The following is a 20,689-nucleotide window of genomic DNA, read 5'->3' on the forward strand; positions in this document are numbered from 1 at the left end:
TGTTGGAGTTATATGAAGTCCTTCCACCTTGGGGTTTTACATTCAGTGCATATTTTTAGGATTTTCATAACAGTATTAAAAGACAGTATAGAATGAGCTGAAAATAGCTGTTTGCAAATGACTCATAGTGACAGATATTTTTCTATGACCTCCTTAACATAACCATCAGGATGATTCCTTAAATGCATATCGCTTCACTGCCACATTTTGCCTCCTCGTGTGATAAACACATATTGAAATGGTTACGCTTCTGTTTGGGTGGGATTCATGTTGCATGGTAGTTGTCAAATGTTGTTAACATGGAGACAACAAGCCGCCTCCTCTCAGCTGATGTGTGTCTGTTCAGCTCGACTGGCCTGTAATGAGGAGACGAGGATCCCACTCTTTTTCAATTAGGACTGCAACACTGAGAGTCAAGCCTGTGGCCCTCTCCAGCTCAATCACATCAGCAGCTTTGCCAGAGTTCTCACTGCATCCTTACTCAACAGTCTTGACACCATGGTAAAGTGAGCACAGTTACCTTTCTGTGTATCTGTGGAGGTGAAAGCCCTCATATCAGCATAATCAAGTTCCATGTCTGCTCCTTATACTCTTAGTCCAAAAAGAGGGCTGCTCATAGTTCCCTGAGTTTACAGTAACCTGCTCGTGCAAGTTTAATGCTTTTTGATCCTGTGCCCACTTGCATCCACAACCATTTAAATTCCATCTTGCTCAGCTGGGTGCATGAGAAACTTAGCGACACTGACTCTGCCCATTAGCTTTGTGTTACCCCATTCATACCCTCCAGCTACCACGCTTGTCTTGTGTCCAAAAGGAGCGAGGAGAAGAGTGCCGCTTCAAAAGTCAGGACCATTCAGGATCCTCTTGATCATCTTTGGATCGAATGCTGAGGTCCTGTCTCTTCTTCTTCTTCTTCTCCCTCTCTCTCCCTCCGAGCGCAGATCGACCACACATTAATGTTGATTAGCCGGGTGTAAAGGGAAGTGAGCAAACATCCAGAGGAGGCATTCCTTGTGAATAAATATTTGTTATCCTTGTTTGCATAGGCAGGAGTGCTTCCTCTCTTTCATACAGTAAAGAGGCTCTTCATAATGACCCTGTGTTTGCACCCGCTATCTGTTTCACTTTAAAAAATTTACACACGCTTGTTATTTCTTCGGTATTGTTAAAAAATGCTCGCACAGTATTTATTTTAATGTGTTTGTTGTGCATAACTCTAATCCATAATTCATTTCAATCATAAGTAGGGCAGTAAAACTAAAATGAATCTCACTCTCTTAAGAAATACATAATGCACAGCTCTTTGAATGTGCTAGTGCAGACAGTAATGTGGAAAAATACTGAATGAAATGTAGGTCTCATAGTAAATGACATAATACATGTGCATCCTATATATGGGTTTACTCAATGAAGACCTAAAACATTACATTCTCTAATTTTAAGGATTCGAGAGGGACCCAGTGTGCTAAACACACAGTCTGGCGGAGCTTCTCTACATGTGCAGAGCAGGGATTGGTCGACTGCTCTGCCACTCAAACAGCAAGTACTCTCCTACTTCCTCTGTCCTCCTTTCCTGGTGCAGCCTAGGAGGAGGGAGGGGGGAATGGATCTTTTCTGTGTGAGCTGCCGGAGCTCCCTCAGCCTGCTCCTTTACCACCTGTCCTTGACTTACTGTTCCCAGACGAGACTGAGAGGAAGCAGCTCCAGCTCGCTCCTCCCTCCGGCACTTTCATCTGCAGTGTTCATGTGAGCCGCGGCGTTTTATCTTTACATCTTTTTCCCTCTGTGTGTGCCTGCTTCCTTTTTCTACCTGTGGTGCTTCAGCGGAGTGGCGAGGAGAGGAGTGTCCGTCCTCAGCCAGTGGAGCTCTGATGGGAGGCAGTACTGGCTCGGACTGGGACTGGGGATGCTGAACGGAGGGAGGGAGGGCCTGTTTGAGCTGGGACAGCAGCTCCAGCAGCAGGGGGAGTACCAGGCCGCCCTCCACTGCTTCCTCAGCTGCCTGTTGGGACTAACCCATGTGCAGAGCTTCAACTCTCTGCCCAACTGTCTCCACCAGGTGAGCCGGATGCCAGAAACAGACACACAGTCTCTCAGAACGTGTTTCTCTCTCCTTTTCTTTGTCTTACACACACACACATGCGTCCACAAATCTGCTTTAATGTGTATTTACACAGCTTTATATACACATTTACACCACTTCTTTTTAGAGGATCATAAATTAAATGTTAGAACGGCACACAGGACTAGTTCAACCTTGATATCAGCAACACCAATGTCAGCTCTAAGAGCACACTCCATCATGTTTTCACTGTGTTGACACTGTAAGACCATTTCAGCAGGGCTAACACATGGGCACGCTGCTAAATGAGACATTGGAAGCAACACTGTTGTACACTAACAGTGTTAATAGACCGATCATATAGCTAAAAATACTGGAGGATGTGATTTACATCCCTCCCATTGTGTGTGGACTATGTTTTGCTTTTTTTGAGGTCACAGGTATTATGTTATGACACTTTGTAGCCCCACCAGAGACTTAGCAGATTACACTAGGGTAGTTTATAAGGCTCTGCTACAAAGGCAAGGCTTCAGTTTGATTCTGTTTAGTAGTTAGTAATGTCAAAACATAGCTCTTACTCCAAACTTTGGAACTCATGGTATGATGCTGACCAGGCCTAATGGTGCTGCGAGACTGCAGAGCAGAAGTTTCTTGTTTTGACAGCGCATGACATCATGCATACACACAGCCGGGAACCATGATGGTTATGAATAATTTAACACTTGACCATGTGTCTTGGTTGTTTTTCTTCACTTTACAGATCGCAGAGCTCTTCATCACTGAAAAGAATTGTATCCTTTACCAAATCTGGAGAAAAGTCACGCTCTCCTCCTGACACTTTTCAGCATCCAACTGAGTGTAAACAAGCAGGTTGAGAAATAAGCTTGCATTCTATTTCTGTGAGGTGAACATCTTAAAGATCGGGTGGAAGGCGATGCAATTTCCAGCACAATGGAGACTGTAGACCCATTATAGAAAGCACTGTAGAAGGGGATGTCTTTTGGTGAGTTCATAATAACATACCTGTCCCTGAACCCATCATGCATTGTGTGAAGCTCAGGCTGCGTGTCAGTCTCTTAAGAGGATTTGTAGGCTCTTATCTCTGCACAACAGAGTGGAAGAGCACTAATTAACCTGTATCTGCACCGACTAAACTGTTCATCGACACTTCACCACTTCTTTAAAATATATCACCATAGGACACAGAGATAATAGAGAGGTGTTGCATTTCAGGATATATTACCTCTATGGCTCCTCGTCTTGTCACTGAGACACTCCAACACTGGAGTTGCAAGCTCAGGTTCTCCACTTCAGCAACGCTCTGCTCCTATCTGGCAAAAAAAAAAAAGGTACATTTGCTGATCTTCAGTTTGTAAATAGACGCAGTAGGGTCATCTTCCATGACAGCCACTTTATTTTGTCTTCCAGAAAGGAACCAGTCAAAATATTCATCTCTGTTATGACTTTAACAATGACATAATGTAAGAATTAGGGCTGTGTAATAATTGCAATTTGAGCATGATGACAGTATGAGCATTCCCAATGAACACATCACAATAGTCTAAATTAATCACAATAAATAAGATAAATTATTTTATATAAACAAGCCATATTTGCTCACTCACCATGTTTACATTATACCCATGTAGACAGATGCCAGGGTATAATGTCTATGCTTTCAGACCATTTTGATACACTCACATGAAGCTAATGTTAGCAATCAGCTACCCTGACATATATTTGCACCAGTTTTTGCCCAGATTAAATTATTTTTGCATTTATTCTGGATTCAGGAGGACATATTGCAAACACAGGAATCATGTTAAAACAGGAAGAACATCAGATTCCCATAAAAGCATCGAGTCATAGTTAATATGCACTCATTGATTTATTGCACTTCATATCGTTATTGCAGTATTGAACAATGTTATTGCACATCTGAAGTTTTCCTCGTTCCATGCAGGCCCAGTAAAAGCTGAAACTATTTGCTTTGATAATAATATGAATTATATGAATTTGTTCCCATGAAATCCCAGAGTTGCTTACATTGGTCATTGTATTTAAGTAGTTCTCAAGAGCACTGCAAAGCTAAAGATGTTATTTTTCTGCTCTTTGACATCCTCCAGGAAGGGGGGTGAAGGGTCAGTGTGCTCAAACTGGGAGAGGATGTGGGAACCTCTGAGTTTTACAATATATTTCTTTTACTACAGAAGAGTTTGTATTCCTCAGAGTCGACAAACCCCTCAATATCTGTAGGAAACCCAGCTGAATGAACATGTTGAAAGTGTCTTGATTTTGTGCTGCTGCCCTGGCTTCACTCCAGGAAATATACTGTAATTGATGCAGTTGATAGTGATAGTGGCAGTGCCATGACCAATTAAGGCTTGATGTATTGTTATCAGAGCTGGCAGTATCTACAAGTGACCTCTGGTTCACAGCCAAAAGCTCTTTTGGCTGCTGAGAGTTTACTGATTTGTTGCTCTTGGAAAGTATGTGGACACAGACATTTTGACTTTGAACTCAAATAAAGGAATGTCAGATTAAGATCTGGGCAGATCCTGTACTTACATTTTAGAGTCAATATACGGTACAGAAAGAGCCGGCGGGAGCTTTAAAGCAAATGCTAATCAATATAGTACTGTCAGAATTAGCCAGTGATCACATGACCTCTGATTATAGAAGAAATCTTCCTGAAGTTATTTTAGAAGCAGAGTTATGTGGCACGTGTGATCTGGTTTCCCTTTGATGGCGCGACTGTTAATGCAAGTTCTTGTCGTGCTTTGGAGTGCAGTCCAATTACCAGTTTGTCTGAGTCTGTGTGTCTGTTCATGTGTGTGTGTTTGTGTGTAGATGGCTACACTTTCCTCGGAGAGAATAGTGTGAGGTTCCTGTTGTGGCATTGTTGTTGTCCAGCCAGGCTAAAAATAGCCGGGAGACGTTGTGCTGTGACCTTTGGTGATGGCTGTTCCCTTAATAATCCACCCTCCCAGATGATTCAACTCAGTCTCTCCTTCCTTACATGTTGTCATGTCATCGTTTACCGTGTTGTACTTTAAACTATTCAGATGTACACCCACCTATAGCTCCTCACCATGCCTAAAGTTGGTATGTTTTAGTAATCATCAGATGGAAACATTGAATTCTTCATCTTTGGTTTTAAAAATTGTCCTCTCTGTTTGATTATGACGCCATTGTGCCTTATTATCCTCCTGGTCATAAACATAAAGGAAGCCAGCTGTCTTTAAGATCAAAGCTTTATAGTTTTAGTAGCCAAATGTCCACCTGTCCACTTATAATATACATTTTTATAAAGAATATATTCGAGCAAATTTGGAAGATAGATTGGACTTCATGTGTTTTTCCACATGAGAGACCTGATGTTAAGTGGGACGGTCAGAGCAGCGGGGCTGTGTTTATTTTAAGCATTCTCCATCTCATTGGTCTTTAAATTCACCTGACAAGCATCAAAGGTGTCATTTAACAGTAGGACAGACTCTTAGCTGGCCGAATGCTTTTGACAAAGTGAAAAGGATCTATTTTTAGTTTGCTTTTTATAGACTCGTCCTGAAATCAAAGCTGCCATTCAAACTCTTCAAAAGATCTCTGTACAACACTGAAAAACAAACCCTGCATTAAAAAACACAGTGAGGTTTAATACTCAACATCATACAACTAGAAGTAACAAAACTTCTCAGAACATAAATCTGTACCCTTTTGAATCCAGTCCTCAAGATCAGCACTTTGCTTTGGATTATACTGGTTCTGTTTGCCTGAATGGGTCATGCCAGGAGAAGTGAATGATAAAATAAATAAAAAAAGAGCTGCGCAGAGAGACTGTTTATAACTTCAACAACTGACTAATCCTGCTGAAACCTGAGACTGATCCTTCACCCATATAAACAGATGGGAAGGCTCTCCAGTTCATCCAGGCTGAGAAAATGTTCTACGAGGTGGCACTGATCGAGCTCACCGCTCTTCAGGGGAGCTCAGGCAAGTACTCCTGATACTAGGAAAGATACTGTAAGCGCTCATAATAACATGTACTGTTTTTAAAGTATGAAGCCTTGGTTAAGATGTTGACTTTGATGTTTTTTAAAGATGCCCTTGTAATTGTCTTGTTGTTATGCTAGTGTAACATACAGCCTTTTAGTCAAATCAGAAGTTGTAAACTGTTGAATTTGTGAGCAGGTAAAATCCTGTGGATATGACTCAAAAACACATTTCCTTCAGGGACTTTTTTTCTGGAATTCAACAACTAGCTCTTTAAAAAAAACCTTCAGGAAAAATGTACAGGAACAAGTTGGGTATTATTAGCAAATACTCATCCCATTGGTGGATGGGAGGAAAGGGAAGGTTAATTGAATTTGTTGTTTAATTTGGAGGCTGTTAATAAAACACCAGATACACTAAAGCTGTTCAGTGTTTGGCAGATGGTGTTTGTAGTAGGCAGCTCTCCAAATTGGCTTGAGTGTGACCTGAATCTACATAATAAGCTGCATATAGTGTGTAGGTTAGCTCACAATATGTTTCTGTTACAACCTTAAAACAGTCTTTTTACTCATGAAGCCTGTATGGAATGAAGTCATATTTCATATTTGTGTTGGATAAACCTGGTGGAGCTTTAAGCGAACGTTCACAGTGAGGCGGTTCATTCATCATCTGCTGCCGCTCCAGACGTCTGCTTCTTCCTCTCTGTCTGCTGCTGAGGCAGCAGCGCAGTGTGGCATGCTGGGCACAGTGCAGGAGACGGGGGACAGACCAAGTGGAAGACAAATGGCCACACTTGGCTCATTAGGAGCTTTGTGTAGCTACAGAATACTGAAGCCCCTGATTCAGCACTCAGGCTGATTGAATGCTGGGCTTCTCAAGAGGCAAAGCTGGCACAAAGTAGCAGCTTACTTCTCTCCCAAGCTTCTTTTTCCAATCTTCCCTTCTCTGTATTCTCCCACAGACACAAGCATGACTGTCATTTTGTTTTCTGTAATGGAAACACCTGTTGCAATGATTTATAAGCATTGCCTGTTGTAAAGATTACAAGATAATCTAATTTCCCCTCCACTCTTGTACGTGTCATGTTTGTGCGTCTGTGTGTGTGTGAACAGTACAGTACACACTGTATGTTTGTCAGCGTGTGTGCCTCACTGTTCCAGTGGGCGTGGTGAGTGTTGTTTGACTCTGTCCTCTCTCTCCTGCCTTATCTCTGCTGTCGTGTCTCCAGTCCTCAGTTGGCTCCGCTCTTCTGATCGGGCTTAAAGTGCAGCAGGGCTGGTCAGGCTGATGGCCAGAAACACATAAATTTAGGGCTTTTTTTTTTAAAACTCCTAAGATAGCCAAGGACAGTGAGCAGAGGGAGACAAATAGACAAGTAGGAGTAAAGATTGATCGCTGACTGTGATTCAATGCCCTGTGTTTGTGTAACAGGGCCTCAGGAGGAGGCCACGCTGGGCTCCGCAGGATGGACTACCCCAGAGGAGCTTTCAGAGCAGGCCTCACAGGCGCAGCACCTCGAGCGGCTGGCCCAGCTGTGCATCATGAGCAAACAGTAGGTAAAACTGTGTGCTGTTTTCGATTCTGTGGTTGTGTGATTAATGGGGTGTAACATGTTCTATGAATGAAAGGGCTCAGAGGACTCATCAGGACTAGATTTACAGTTTCATAACGTCACTTTTAGTGCTGTAATTCACCTGTTTCATTAACAGTTAAAATACTCTTTGGTTATATAGCTATACAGTATATAAGTATGTTGTTTTTGACTCTTCAACACTTGAACTGAAGTGAAAATGGAGCTGATTCAGTTGTTACAAACTAAAAACAAATTGTTTCTTTTTTTTTGTTTTATTACAGAAGCAGGAGCTTAAAGCAATAAGAGGCTCATTTGTTTATAAAGCTTAGTTTCTAACATGAAACTGTTTTAATTATGATGAATAGTTTCATCCAAATGTCTAAAATTAAACATTTCTTATAACCTGTAAAAATGTTTGAAATTTGAAAACCCTTCTCTCTGGAGTTTATCACACTTTCATAGTCATGTGTTATATGAAATAATTTAATAAGTTTTTTCACTAGATGTGAAAAATTAGAATTTTCTTTCAAAACCAAACAAATACTGAATTTGATTCATAAATGTTATGGAAATAGGTCATATTATAAATATTCTGTCCTGATCAAATCCACATGCTCGTTAATACCTGTGTGGAGTTGACATGTTCTGATCTAAATAAACTCCAACTCTGTGTGTGTTTTTAGCTAGCGTTGAATTTCCTTGTAAGATGTGGAGAAAAGAGATACTGCACTCTCCTTGAATGTCACAGGAGGAACACTTTAACTGGAGCTGCTGTCTCCTGTTGCAGGGGCACTTTGTTAGGCCACAGCATGCACCCATTTTCTGTGCCTCTGTTGTCATTGTTGGGATTGGGCCATTTAACCTGATTGCCAGGGAGGGTGACAGGGGGGCAGAAGGTTTGTTTGGCTGAGGTGCTTCATTAATGCGCAGAGACTACAGTTCAGTTTAGATAAGATGTTTCTGATGGTGCGTGACTGGACCTCTGTGTTTGTGGCTTACGCACGAATAGGACTCTGCTCTTTGATCTGTTGTTAAAGACTTCCACCATTAACCTTAGCTCTGTTTTCCTTCCTTAATGACAGAAAGTTGTAATACTTCCTGCTTCTTAAGTGACGTCATAGGAAGTACTTTGGGTAGGTGAAGGACTTTTCTGTCTTTGCCTATCAGATGTCCCCTTAAAGCAGCGCAAACTGACACCTGTCCATTACTAATTGAAGTGTGGCTTTTGAACATCTGTCGCCGTAAACAGAGCTCGCTCTACATCTATAGACACACGTGAGGGTGCGAGGGTGACGACCGCCCTTGGCTTGACTTTCCGGGGCAGATATGAGTGGAACAGCTGGCAGATCCCTGATATACCTCATCACGTTCACCTAGCTTAGCACCAAACAGAAGAGCTGCAGAAAAGGGCACAAGTCAGTAAACCAACCTGAGAGCACCATACCCGCTGTAACTCACCCCTGTGGAATAGAAAGGGGCCGTGAGTGCTGGCAGGAAAAGAAGGTTTCCACTTCCTCCAGTGTCTAATCACAGCATGTGCATGTTTAAAATTCTCATGCTGCTGTGTTCCAAACACTGAAACGGATACGCTCGCCTGACAGTGAAGCATTGGGTCAAAACATTCAATTGAGATCAAGCGTTGTTTGTTGTCGGCAGAAACATCTTTGCGTTTGAATGGAAGAATGCATTGAGAGATTTTTTCAGATAGTCATGCATTTTGAAGAGACCGTGCTTTTGTTTCCAGCAGGATCGAAGTGTTTGATGAATGAAAGCAGAGCAGTGTTGTCATTTGACATTGTTTTCTTTTTCTCTTAGACCTCATCTTGCTCTGGAATACAGCGGCAAGGTACGTACATGTTATCATTCTCTGCTTCCACTCTAGATTTATGAACAAATTAAACATTTTATGGCACTCTGGAGTCAACTTCATACCCCCTTCTGCCTGTTTATTAATCTTTCAGGCTACAAAAATCCACCAGAGGGCCTTTGGGAATGACCACCCCATTACAGCCAGGAGCCTGGAGCTTATGGCCACAGTCTATGCTGAGATCGGCAAGACTGAATATTCAGGTAACCGCTCAGCTGGAATCCTGAAAGATCAAACGACACAGGGACTAATGTTATCCACATTAATATACAGTTGAACAATATGTGGCGCACACCTCTGTCATAGTAGTTTTTTAATTTACTCAAATATTCAAGATGTTTAACATCCAATGACATGAAGCTGAGTAAAATAAATCTGTATTTAAAAACCAAGAATAATACGACTGCCATGAAAATTCAAATATTTACAGTTTATCTTCCAACCAACCCAAAGTTCCCACAACATTCCATCCAAATGAAATGTATCATTTCAGGTCTATTTTTTCATCTACACTACAATATGATATCATTTTAAGACTATGAGCATTCAGTCTACTGTTGTAGCTTTCTTCTTTAAAGAGCTCACAGATGTGGTTTAAAGAAGTTCACTCAGCTTTGTCACCCAATGAAGATGTTAAATGAATAAACACTTGCCGTCTGTTGGACACAAGAGTTTTTTAAAACAGAGCTAGAGAGAGAAGTATCCTTGTGACAGTTTGAGGGCACGCTTGTGTAGTACAGTTTGTATGCTTGGCTTGCATTATGAGGGAACAACACTCTGCCTGATTCTGAAGTCTGCATTTTTGCAAAGACTGCTGTGGTGTTCAAAGCAAAATGTAGAGAGCAGCTCTGCTGTTGAGTCAGCTCACAGAGGCAGTGGTGCAGCACATAGAGACAGGAGTGTACAGCGTATAAGCACAAAGATTTACAGCATTCCCTGTTGTTACCTCAGAATGTCTTCAGTGTTTGGTAGAATGGTCTAAACAGTGCAGGGTCAGAGGGCGGTTGTAGATTTGTTTTGTGGATCAGAAAACACACGGGCCTCTGTGCACTTTGTGTAACCCTGTGTTGTATTGTACACAGAGAAATCCTCTTTCTCATCAACAGAGGCATGTTTGAATGTTTACAGCTTGTGTCCCTTAGATACTGAACACTGTGAACTGGGTCAGTCCCCCTCTGTCAACCAACAAACCCCTCACGTGTATTCGTAGGTAGAACTGGAGAATCTGATCCGTCGTCTGTTGTGAAGCAGGATATGTGGACACTGTGAGCAACTACTGAGGAATTTCCTATAAATTATTATTTTTTTTAATTCTTTAATTCTTAATTTGTATAAATCTAAGAATAACTCAGGTTTTAGATGTGATCATCCTATTCAATAATATAAACATTAACTGTGTACAAAATGAACGATTATTTAAAAAATAATAAGGATTACTTTCATTTTCTTACATGTAAAATATATGGGGATAAAGTAAAATCTCAAAGATCTTCTCAGCTCTTTAAAAAAAATTTAAAACACATTCCTCAATGAAACAAAATAATTCAAAGCCCCTCTTTGTATTAACCTCTACCTAAAATATAAGAAACTGTCTCTGCACATGCTTGTTCCATTATTTTTTCATTCAATAGAAAAGAAGAATAGGATCTATTTATGTGTATTTCTTTATATATATTTTTTACATTTTTACATCCCTCAAAGAGAGAGTGTAGTCTTAATGGCTGGATGTATTCTTGGCCTCTTTATAACGGAAGATAAAAATGATTGTTTTATTCCACTGACCTCAATCTTCTTTAAGGAGCATACTTACCGAACATCCACAAAAACAAGTCTGCTAAAAAAAGAGGCTAACCAACCATTGTAAAAGAAAAGATCTGCCAGTTTAATAGAGCGCCACAAGTATGTCCAATAAACACGGTTATCTTGCTGTTTATAGCACAAAGGGCACAGTATTGATATCTGCCTGCCTGCATGTCTGTCTCTCTCTCTCTTTCAATCAGTTGTTCTCAATACTAGCAATTCAAGTTCTAAATGACCTATACGAGTGATGGATTGATCTTTATCAATTGATTGACTCACTGGTTAGTCAGCTCACAGACGAATTCATCAGCCAGAGTTGATAAATAAAGCTTGTACAGTTTTCAAAGGAGTGATAGGATTATTTCATTCAATACAAATGAGGGAAGGACCAGATATGGGATTATCATATCCAAATATTTGTTGAGCTTTTTCTTTAGGCACCGGGCCCTCATTCGTCAACTGTGTTTAGAAAATGTATTATATTCTGTCTGATGAATAGATAAACAATGTGCTTAAGTACAAAAAAAAAATGGCTTGTGCATGTTTGGACACATTTGCATCCAGAACGCCTCCAATAAACCAGGTTTGGTAACGACACACCCTTTAAAAACCAAGAGAATATTTCTACCTCCCCCGGAATAATGACAAAGAGAGCAGAGACATGGAGTTAGCAACTGAAATGGAAGTAGGAAGAGTTTGATCAAAAACAGTCAAAAATGTTTTGTAACTCTCGCACTAAGCGAACCAAATCAATTATTTGTTTGTTCACTTGGTCAGTTACCGGTACTAACAACTACAAAATCTCGCAGCAGAGGTGCCACATGCTGTAAATTCTGTTGGGTCAAAGGAGAAAACACTTTTAGAAATCAAGAAGAAGAGGTTGGATATTTAGCTCAGTGCAACAAAAGAAAAAAAGCATCATATCGCATATACCTTGTAATTTTCATCTTATGACATCCCCACTTTCAGCATTATCAGCAACACAGCTCTCTCTGGGATTAATAATCAAGCTGTGACACTCTCCCAACAGAACAAGCTGGACAAAACAGATCAGCACGCTCTGTTAAAACACACTCCCTGTTCAAATAAGGCCAAATTAAACATGGCACAACATTTCAAATGCCTTTCAAAGCTGTCTTTTTAGAGTTTTGAAACCAATTAGGCAACATGTCTGTTTCAAACTAGACACAATTACAAATTGAGGACGTTTTTTTTAAAGATTTAGTTTGGGTAATTGTTGCTTATATTAGAAAGGACAGCTGACGAGAGACAGGAACTGTTGGGAGGAGAGAGTGGGGGATGACATGCAGACAAGGGCCATGGATGGATTCCTAACTACGGCCGCTGCGATGGGGACGATAGCCTCTGTACATGGAGTGGGACATAATAGCTAGGCTATCCAGCAGCCCAATTGAGTGTTATTAATTATATTATCGGAACACGCATGGATTTTGTGATTGATGAATACGTGCTTTGATGTTCTACTACTAGATTCTGTGGTTAAACATGGTTATATATTTATATTTAAGTTGATAAATACCACATTATGCGAGGGAATGTTATACACACTCATTATGTACACATCCATGTGTACGCACAGTTGATAAATGAGGGTCCTGGAATTGCAAAGTTTTGAGTGGAAACATTGAAACATATCTGAGTATGATGTGAATAACAATCCTTCGGTCAGTGTTTGTTACTTCGACCTATTAAGCTGTTTTCTTCCCCGGCACTGATAGAGTTAACAGAAAAGTCTTCTGTTTACCTTGATTTGCATGTTTCACTTTGTGTGTTTAGCCTCACCTCATAGGCTGTCTTCAGAGCAGACTACAGGGACCGGTGTGAAGCAGCACTCGATCACTACTTATGCATGATCATGGTTCTCTCTCTAGACTCCCTGGGTCAGTGTGTGTCTGCACTGTCCAAACGCTTCGCTGCTGCAGAGTCCATCAGAGACACCGTCAACAGTCTTCCTCATTCCCACCGGGAGAAACACTCAGAGGTCCGCCACAGAAAGGACAGCCACCACCAACAGGAGGACACGCCGAAGCCCAAGGTGGAGTGGAAAACACCTGAAGGCATCTTAAGCAGTGTTATATCAGCAGTTCATTTGTAGAAGATCTTTGCTTTCCAGCTGTTTGTTTGAGCTTTAAACGTTAAAAGTATATCCATATACTTGTATTTTTAGCAGATAACTAATGGCAGAGTCCCCACCTCCATCCTAAAGAGGCCAAGTCCAAACTACGGTTCCGACACAGAGCCCAACCATCGACGGAAAGGCGAACGGAGAGTTCGATTCAGGGAGCCAGAGACCACAGTGCATGGTGAGAAAACAAGTTGAGCCTGGTGGTCAGATCTGTTTGTAGAACTAGAGAGAACATGCTGTCCTCTGCTGCTTTAACTCCTTGACCAGACTGCTCCAGCGACTTTATATAACACTCATCTTCTGCAGCTTGATTGCTCTTTGTGCACTGAAGCAAAACAAATAAATGCATTCAGTAGGAATGTGAGTTATTTGGCTATGTTTACAATTTTTCTCAAAATGTGTGACATCCTACTTTTTGTTTAGGCCTTTAACCCATATGTTACACCAGTGTATTCCTAGCACTTGGCAGTATAGAGAAACAACAAAATGCATTAAAACATTCTGATATTACATCGTAAACCATTGTCCTCTGGGGGTTCTGTACTATTAAAAGAAAAAGTATTGCCAAGAGACTTCCGAACAGAGCAAGTGATTTACTCTGGGTAATTAATTATGCATGCAAATGAGGCTCCATGGAGTCTGTTCCAGAGAGATAGTGGGGTCCATAAGGGCACAGCAGCTGGTTTGTAGCTGCTGTACATCACAGAGGCTGACTGACTGTCCTCCTCTCTGTTGGCTTCACAGACATTCCTTACTGTGACTGTTTAGTTGGTAAGTCTGTCTGAAAAAAACAACACAATTTGAATGTGCACGAGAATGTGATAGCCACACTAAACCACAGAGTTTGTTAGATGTTACTATGTGTGGCAAAAGCCTGTAAACAGGAATTAAGGTTTGTAATCAATAAAATATGAAAATTCGCCAACACCCAAAAGGCGATTTTAAAGTTACACTGCTCTATTCCAGTCTGCTTATAAATGTTGAAATTCTGACAAATGGACATTATCTCCTCCTTGATTGACCACCAACAGAAAAGAAAATGTAACGCTGGTGAAAATCTAGAGGGACATTGGGCCCTATTTCAAGGTAAAAGATCACATTTGATTTCTTATAAGGTACTGACAGCCAAGTTATAACAGCTAACGTAAATGTATAAACAATTCCATGCTGATATTTCTGTAGCTAGCTAGTGTGACTTTTAGCTTGTAATTGTAACCTTTCCTAATCTCTTTAAGTTAGCCTTTTAAATAGAAAGTGGTTGAAGTCGTTGGATGCTGACATTTGTTGACGTCTCATGGTAGCTAATGAGTTATCAAATACTTTATCTTTGAAATATGGATAGATTTCCCTCCAGCTTTTCTGTGGAGCCTAACTTGTGACTCATTTTGTACGTCAGCTAAGCTATAGCAGCTAACTTTAGCGTTTAGCAAGTTCATATTGAACATTCACCTTAGCTAGCAACATCAACGTGATCAAGGAATTCACACATTACACTATCAAACAGACAAATGTTAGCTATAAAGTGGTTGAATGCTAATGTTAGCTGTTGTCTGATAGAAGCTAATATATTTGTTCAACCTGTAATAAAACCAAATGCCTCATTAAGATTTCAAATGTGAATTTTAGCTTTGAAGGGGTTTGAATGCTAATTTTAGCTTTTGTCTGATGGTATTCATTAAACCATTGCATGTTCTTTAATTTAAAAGATGACCCCTGATTATTTTTACTAAAATAGTCTTTCCAGTTAGTGGTCAATAGAAGGAGTGAAATGCTAAAGTTTTGTAATTCTTCTTGTTTGTACAATTTAAAACACCTGGAGCACAGCAGAAACACTGATTAACATAACTTCATTTTCCCAACCTACGTTTGTTTGTTGTCAGAAAATGGCCACTTCAATCTTTTTGTCACTGTCACCCCACTGTCACGTTTAAGCAATATTTTAAAAACACAGAATCACGACTTGTTTGACTTGACACTGTTTATGTAATCCTCCTTGAAATAATCCTTTTGAGCTCTTGGTTTAAGATGAAAAACAAAGAGGCCTGTGTGCAAATTCAAATGCAAATGCTCATTTACAAATCAAAGATGTGTAAAAACTGGATGTTTGTTTGCAGCCTATGACACGACGCCCTCTCGCCCCCACCTCGCTCTCTTCACCTGCCTCTTCCTGCTGATGTCATTCCTGGGCGTGGCCATGTACTGCACAGGTCGGCGGCGCCCTCAGCGTGTGTGCGAGGAGCTGGAGGCCGCTTTGGCCGTCTACCTGCTGCACATGAAACAGCTGCTGTGGGGCTGCTGGATATGGCTTACCATGCAGTGACTGAGACTGACCACAGGGGGAGACATAGAGCCTCCTGTGGGTTTTTTTTTTTAACCCCCTCTTTTTTCCTATCTTTGAAAGAGCCCAGGCCTGCAAACACCTCAGCCATTTGTCTCGGCTCTGTTCTCTGTCGGTGGTGTTAAACTACTTTGACAGATAAAAAAGGGAGAAATGTTTAATCCTGGAAATATGTAGCTTCCATGTTTGTATGTATATATGTACTAAGGTGGTGGGAATGCCACTTCTTATTTAAGTTGTAATGAAATTGCACATGTTGATGCTCACATATATTGTCACTTGAGCACCACAAAACATTTAATTTTTCAGTTCATGTCACAAACTGTTGAATGTGAATGAATGTTTCCATGGAATGCAAATATTTATTTTGTTCCAGTTATGTATATCAGAGATGACACAGAACTGAATGTGTACATACTGCTTAATGTATTAAGGACTATCACAATATTCAGCCTTGAAATTGCACATACATGAATGTAGAGATGTTTGGAACCAGCTTTGATTGGCAGAGCACACATTCAAGCAGGGGAGGGTTGGACTCAGAAATGTGCAAACTGTTTGATGATCCTTGAGAAAGGAAATACAGGGCTGCTTCACTTCACAGCAACACCAGGTCGAATGACTCACAGATTTTTAAAAAAACAAACGCCTCTTTCTTTTAAGACTGTCTTCAGCTGATTACTGGCTCCCCCGAGGAGGAAACCTACAGCACAATGTAATTAATTCTCTCTTTCTATTTATCATCAAAGGGAATATACTCAAAGTGAATGAATGCTTATACTTTTGACAGTGTTTCTCTTTTTACCTGCTTGAATCCTACGTAATAACCTTTGTCCTAAATGTTATTTATTCTTATATACTGTGTATCTGCATCTAAGCCAATATCCAACTTAAGATTCTTTAGATTTTTTTGAACTTTTTTTTACTGCTTATATTTCTATTTTAAGAGACTAATATTCAGGTTTTTATTGTGATGTCAAATGCTCATTAAGCTTTCACTTGTAGTCATTCATTACTGCTTATATGAGGCCAAACAGAAATCAAAAATGGTATATTAATATATGAGTCCCTTTATCAAGTGAAGCAGATACATTGAAAACAGCAAACTACCACTCAAATGGATTCTAGGAGTCGAAGGGCACGGTGATGCACATCTCACAGACCTCTCATTTTGAGCAATAACACACATCGCATAGTTTCCAGTAAAACATTGTTCTTTATGTAACAGGTTTCAGGGAACTCAATGGTTTTCACATTTAAATGTCAAAGCAATATGAGGCTGACAGCGCCTGTATCGAAGAAAGAATCACAGTCGACTCTGTACTGTCAAACTAAATTGTCATTAGCAATAAAACAATGCCCAGTGTATATGCACATTTAGCTTAGAAGCTGCATCTCACTGCTGTCCAAACATTTATGGTCACTTTGAAAGAAGTGCCTTTATGGAGGGTTTTCTTAGTTCTTACCGTTTTATGATTTCAGTTGTTTTGAATAAAACTGTCGTTGCCTATCAAAGTCAAGCACATGGCTTGCTTTCTTCCTGTTATCTTGGATAGTGAGTGAGTGTGTGTTGTGCGTGTGGAACAGAAGAGAGATGCATGCAGGTACATTTGTGCATCTATTCACAGTAACACAGTATATTGGTTTGTAGCCTATAAAGTGTGCAGGAGAAGCCTGAGTAGCTATATGGCACAAATAGGAATTTGTCTTCAAGCTCACAAAGATTGCTAAAAGCATTTTTGGACTTGCTGCCTCATACATAAATGCTCTCAACTACAATTTGTCTTTATAATAAAATACCTTTTGTAAGTGCTGATAAAAGTGAATACACTGCAAAGGCTTGAGTGTGTTTGCTTTGCTGCAGCATGCAAGGAATTATGACTTCATCAAGATGCAGAGTGCATCCTACAAGAGAGGAGCCTATGCATTTATCGGTGTAGAAAACAAAAAGGACAACCTTTTACATCTAAGAACCACCACCTTATTAATTTGCCATGCATTAGGTCCATGCAGGAGTATCACAAAGACAACATGATCCATCGACCATTCAGTCTGAACCACTAATACTGCGTAATTCAAATGAAATTCAAGTGTCAAGAAAAACTTCCATTAAATGGGTAAAACACTTTCAGAGATGAGCGATGCCTTGGAAGAGGAATAAATAATCTCAATTAAGCAGGTTTCTTCAAGGATTAACATCCATTAAGATATATATTTTATAAGGGGAAATCAATTACCTTTAGAGAACAAAGCTAAACCCTCTGTTTGATCAATCCATGATCAATGGAAGCAAAAGCCAATTCTGATTGTCTACACAGGCAAACACTGGTGTTTCTCACGGCAGGCAGAGGACTGGACGGTTGAGTGTGAGTGATTGGGTGTGGGTTTGTGCTTCAGCTTGTTTCTAAATCAGGCCAGTCTTGAGGTCAGAGTTGCGACGTGAGGAGCGACCTAGCAGCAGCTCCTTCTCATGGATCAGGCTGTCCAGCAGGTCCTCTTGTCTGTAGTTGTGGTAGACCTTCAAGAAGGCCATGACTGCGATCCCGAGCCAGGTGAGCCAGGCCGCCCACAGGCCAAACTGCAGGGTGAAGGGTCATTCATGTGAATACAGCAGACAGTCGGGATTCTGTTAAACAGTCTGGATGATATCAAAAAAAATTAAAAAAGAGTCTCACCTGTGCTATAGCGAACTGGTCATAGAAAGCTGAGTTGTTCAGTCCCAGTTCTAGATCAGTGTCCTGCAGGTCCTCACAGCTAAACAGAGATAGACTGTTATTTAGGAGAACCACTAAATTGTTTTATGTAAAAAAAAAAAATCGTTTCTGTGCTGCTTTCTCACCTGCTTGGCATGCTCCCACCCTCAGTGACGGAGTCGCACCACATGTTGAACCCCACACTGACGATTGTGCTGGACAGGAAGACTATGAACACCACCAAGGAGCTGATCAGCAGGTTGAGGAAAGCGTTGAAGATGGAGCTGCAGGTACAACAGACACAGAATAAGTAACAACCTGAAATGTTGCTCTTGTCTAGACTCAAAAATGAAACAGGTTGGACACAGTGTATGTGAGCCAGTATAGTTGTAAGTGTGTTTCCTCCATTATATCACGGAGGACGACGGTGAATTGCTGTTTTTGCGCACTCATTATTGTCATTCAACTTCAAAGGCAATAGCCTATAACCTAACATGTACACTTCATGTTTCTGCCTGAACAGAGCGCGTTAAAGGGTGTGGGGGATGCAAAGATAAATCACATATAGGCTACATTGTGCAGTGAAGCCTGGGTGGTTTAGCCAACCATACTAAGCTTATTGAGGTGTTGGTATTTAATGGTGCAGATGTAAAGGGTCACTCACTCGTCGTGTCCTTTGCACAGGAAGAAGAGCAGCCTCCACGCCTGCACTGCGGACAGGATGAGGGACGCTATCCCGACAAAAGTGATGAAGCTGCAGGAGGACTCGGGTCCCCACTCCTCAACGACGAAGCGCTGCTTCGACACGGTGATGTTCTCATTTTGCCAGATGCCCCGAGTGAACAGCAGACATTTCCCCCCGAAATCTTCTGTGTTTTCAGACAGAGGCACCACGGCGATGAAACCGAATACGAAGGCTAAAAAATAAAGGATGCACTGGGCGAAAATTAAATTATCGAGGGCCATTTTTCCGTTTCCCTCTCTTGCTCGCTGCCTGCTGGAGAAACTGCGCCTGCGCAGTGGAGGCATCTCTGAGCGGAGGCGCAGCATCCGACGACACGCTCTGCTGCAAATTAATGAGCAGGCTGAGGCCTTCAGGGCTCTCCATCCACACTGTGGAGGTTCTCCTCTTCACTGGGGTTACCATTTCCAACAGTGTAAGTGTTAATTATGACATGTTACCCCCCTAATGTGGCTGCAGCTTTGCCATTTGTTAATTCAACGTCATACTGACAGTACTGGTGATTCAACTAAAGAATGTGCTTATCTTGGCCTTTCTTTTGCTGCTCTATGCATCATTTATTTTAGCAAAGAAAAACCATCCTTATATTTTTTGCTTAATTGGGAATCTTTTTTTTTTATTACTAAGATATGATAAAACTTGAACAATGCTAAAACATAACAGTACCAAAAAGAGTAGTTGATAACATCCATTAGAAGGGGAATACTTAAAAAATAAATAGTATTGTAAGGTATGAAGTATAAATAGAAGTCTGATATGTAACAGAGTAAGATGAGCATAGTAATGGCTTCATATTGCCAGTTTAGACACAGACCCAGCTGCGTTTATGCAAGCGTCAGGTAGTGACCCACACCGATAACACTACATGAAAATGAAAAAAAGTGATGTGAAGGAACATTGCAAATTTTATTTTTAAATGAACATGATGAAGCTCAATATGGAGAAGTAATATTGCACATCATAATCAAGCATTGAAAACCTAGTATATACCTAGTGTAATTCCCATAATCATAATAATAAACAGTATATAGCCCAGGATTGAAATGTTGTACTCTACATTAGATGAAAATAATAGCAGATGATATAGAAAGCCGTACTGCACATGATATGAAAGTTTTTCAAATTTCCACTTATAAAATACATTTCTATATATCTATACTAACATTGACTCTGATGCTCTTGTCTGCCTGGAGTTTAAGGGTTAATTTGGCTACATTTAAACTACTGAAAAGAAAAATGTTTTCTTTGGACCAGGATTCTGTAGATACAGCTCTTTGAATACATTCATTCAGTGATTTGAAAGCTATCATGCCCTTGTACACACATCCACATTTTGTACACGCATGAGGCCATGCATTCACAAATGAGAGTAATGGTTTGTTTATACATGGTGACAGTCCTTAAGGAAGGGCAGGTAGCTGTCACAGCCATCTGACATGCTTCACTGAGCCCATCTGGTGAGCCAGCCAAGGTGTCTT

General features: G+C 40.7%; 2 protein-coding genes across 4 annotated transcripts; one reads left to right on the plus strand and one right to left on the minus strand.

Annotated features, from left to right (window-relative positions):
• Window positions 1-1,580: 1,580 nt before the first annotated feature.
• On the plus strand, window positions 1,581-17,296 carry c18h14orf180 (chromosome 18 C14orf180 homolog). 3 transcript variants are annotated; one of them, XM_020645222.3, is made up of 10 exons: window positions 1,581-2,059; window positions 2,823-2,853; window positions 5,966-6,052; window positions 7,484-7,604; window positions 9,441-9,471; window positions 9,587-9,695; window positions 13,185-13,348; window positions 13,484-13,616; window positions 14,183-14,209; window positions 15,553-17,296. In XM_020645222.3, the coding sequence occupies exons 1-10, from the start codon at window positions 1,907-1,909 to the stop codon at window positions 15,756-15,758; spliced, it is 1,062 nt and encodes a 353-aa protein (XP_020500878.1). In that variant the 5' UTR covers window positions 1,581-1,906; the 3' UTR covers window positions 15,759-17,296. The 3 variants fall into 3 exon arrangements, with proteins under 3 accessions (XP_020500878.1, XP_020500877.1, XP_020500879.1); XM_020645221.3 differs by having other exon boundaries at window positions 1,582-2,059; window positions 13,481-13,616; XM_020645223.3 differs by lacking the exon at window positions 14,183-14,209 and having other exon boundaries at window positions 1,586-2,059; window positions 13,481-13,616.
• LOC109992551 (transmembrane protein 179) lies at window positions 16,973-19,534 on the minus strand. Its single transcript, XM_020645224.3, has 4 exons — window positions 19,134-19,534; window positions 18,616-18,753; window positions 18,452-18,530; window positions 16,973-18,354 (listed from the first exon to the last, which is right to left on the minus strand). The coding sequence occupies exons 1-4, from the start codon at window positions 19,517-19,519 to the stop codon at window positions 18,181-18,183; spliced, it is 777 nt and encodes a 258-aa protein (XP_020500880.3). The 5' UTR covers window positions 19,520-19,534; the 3' UTR covers window positions 16,973-18,180.
• Between the last annotated feature and the right edge of the window lie 1,155 nt (window positions 19,535-20,689).

Source organism: Labrus bergylta, chromosome 18 (assembly GCF_963930695.1).
Source record: "Labrus bergylta chromosome 18, fLabBer1.1, whole genome shotgun sequence".
In the NCBI taxonomy this organism is placed as follows: domain Eukaryota; kingdom Metazoa; phylum Chordata; class Actinopteri; order Labriformes; family Labridae; genus Labrus; species Labrus bergylta.

What these genes read in the sequence shown, in the direction of transcription:
- c18h14orf180 (XM_020645221.3), top strand. Translation starts at nt 1,907, where the DNA reads ATGCTGAACGGAGGGAGGGAGGGCCTGTTTGAGCTGGGACAGCAGCTC. An exon ending in CTGTGCATCATGAGCAAACA is followed by an intron (nt 7,605 to 9,440) that starts GTAGGTAAAACT and finishes TTTTTCTCTTAG; the next exon opens with ACCTCATCTTGCTCTGGAAT. An exon ending in CTCTGGAATACAGCGGCAAG is followed by an intron (nt 9,472 to 9,586) that starts GTACGTACATGT and finishes TTAATCTTTCAG; the next exon opens with GCTACAAAAATCCACCAGAG.
- LOC109992551 (XM_020645224.3), bottom strand. Translation starts at nt 19,519, where the DNA reads ATGCTGCGCCTCCGCTCAGAGATGCCTCCACTGCGCAGGCGCAGTTTC. An exon ending in CTGTGCAAAGGACACGACGA is followed by an intron (nt 18,754 to 19,133) that starts GTGAGTGACCCT and finishes TTGTACCTGCAG; the next exon opens with CTCCATCTTCAACGCTTTCC. An exon ending in ACCAGTTCGCTATAGCACAG is followed by an intron (nt 18,355 to 18,451) that starts GTGAGACTCTTT and finishes TTCACCCTGCAG; the next exon opens with TTTGGCCTGTGGGCGGCCTG.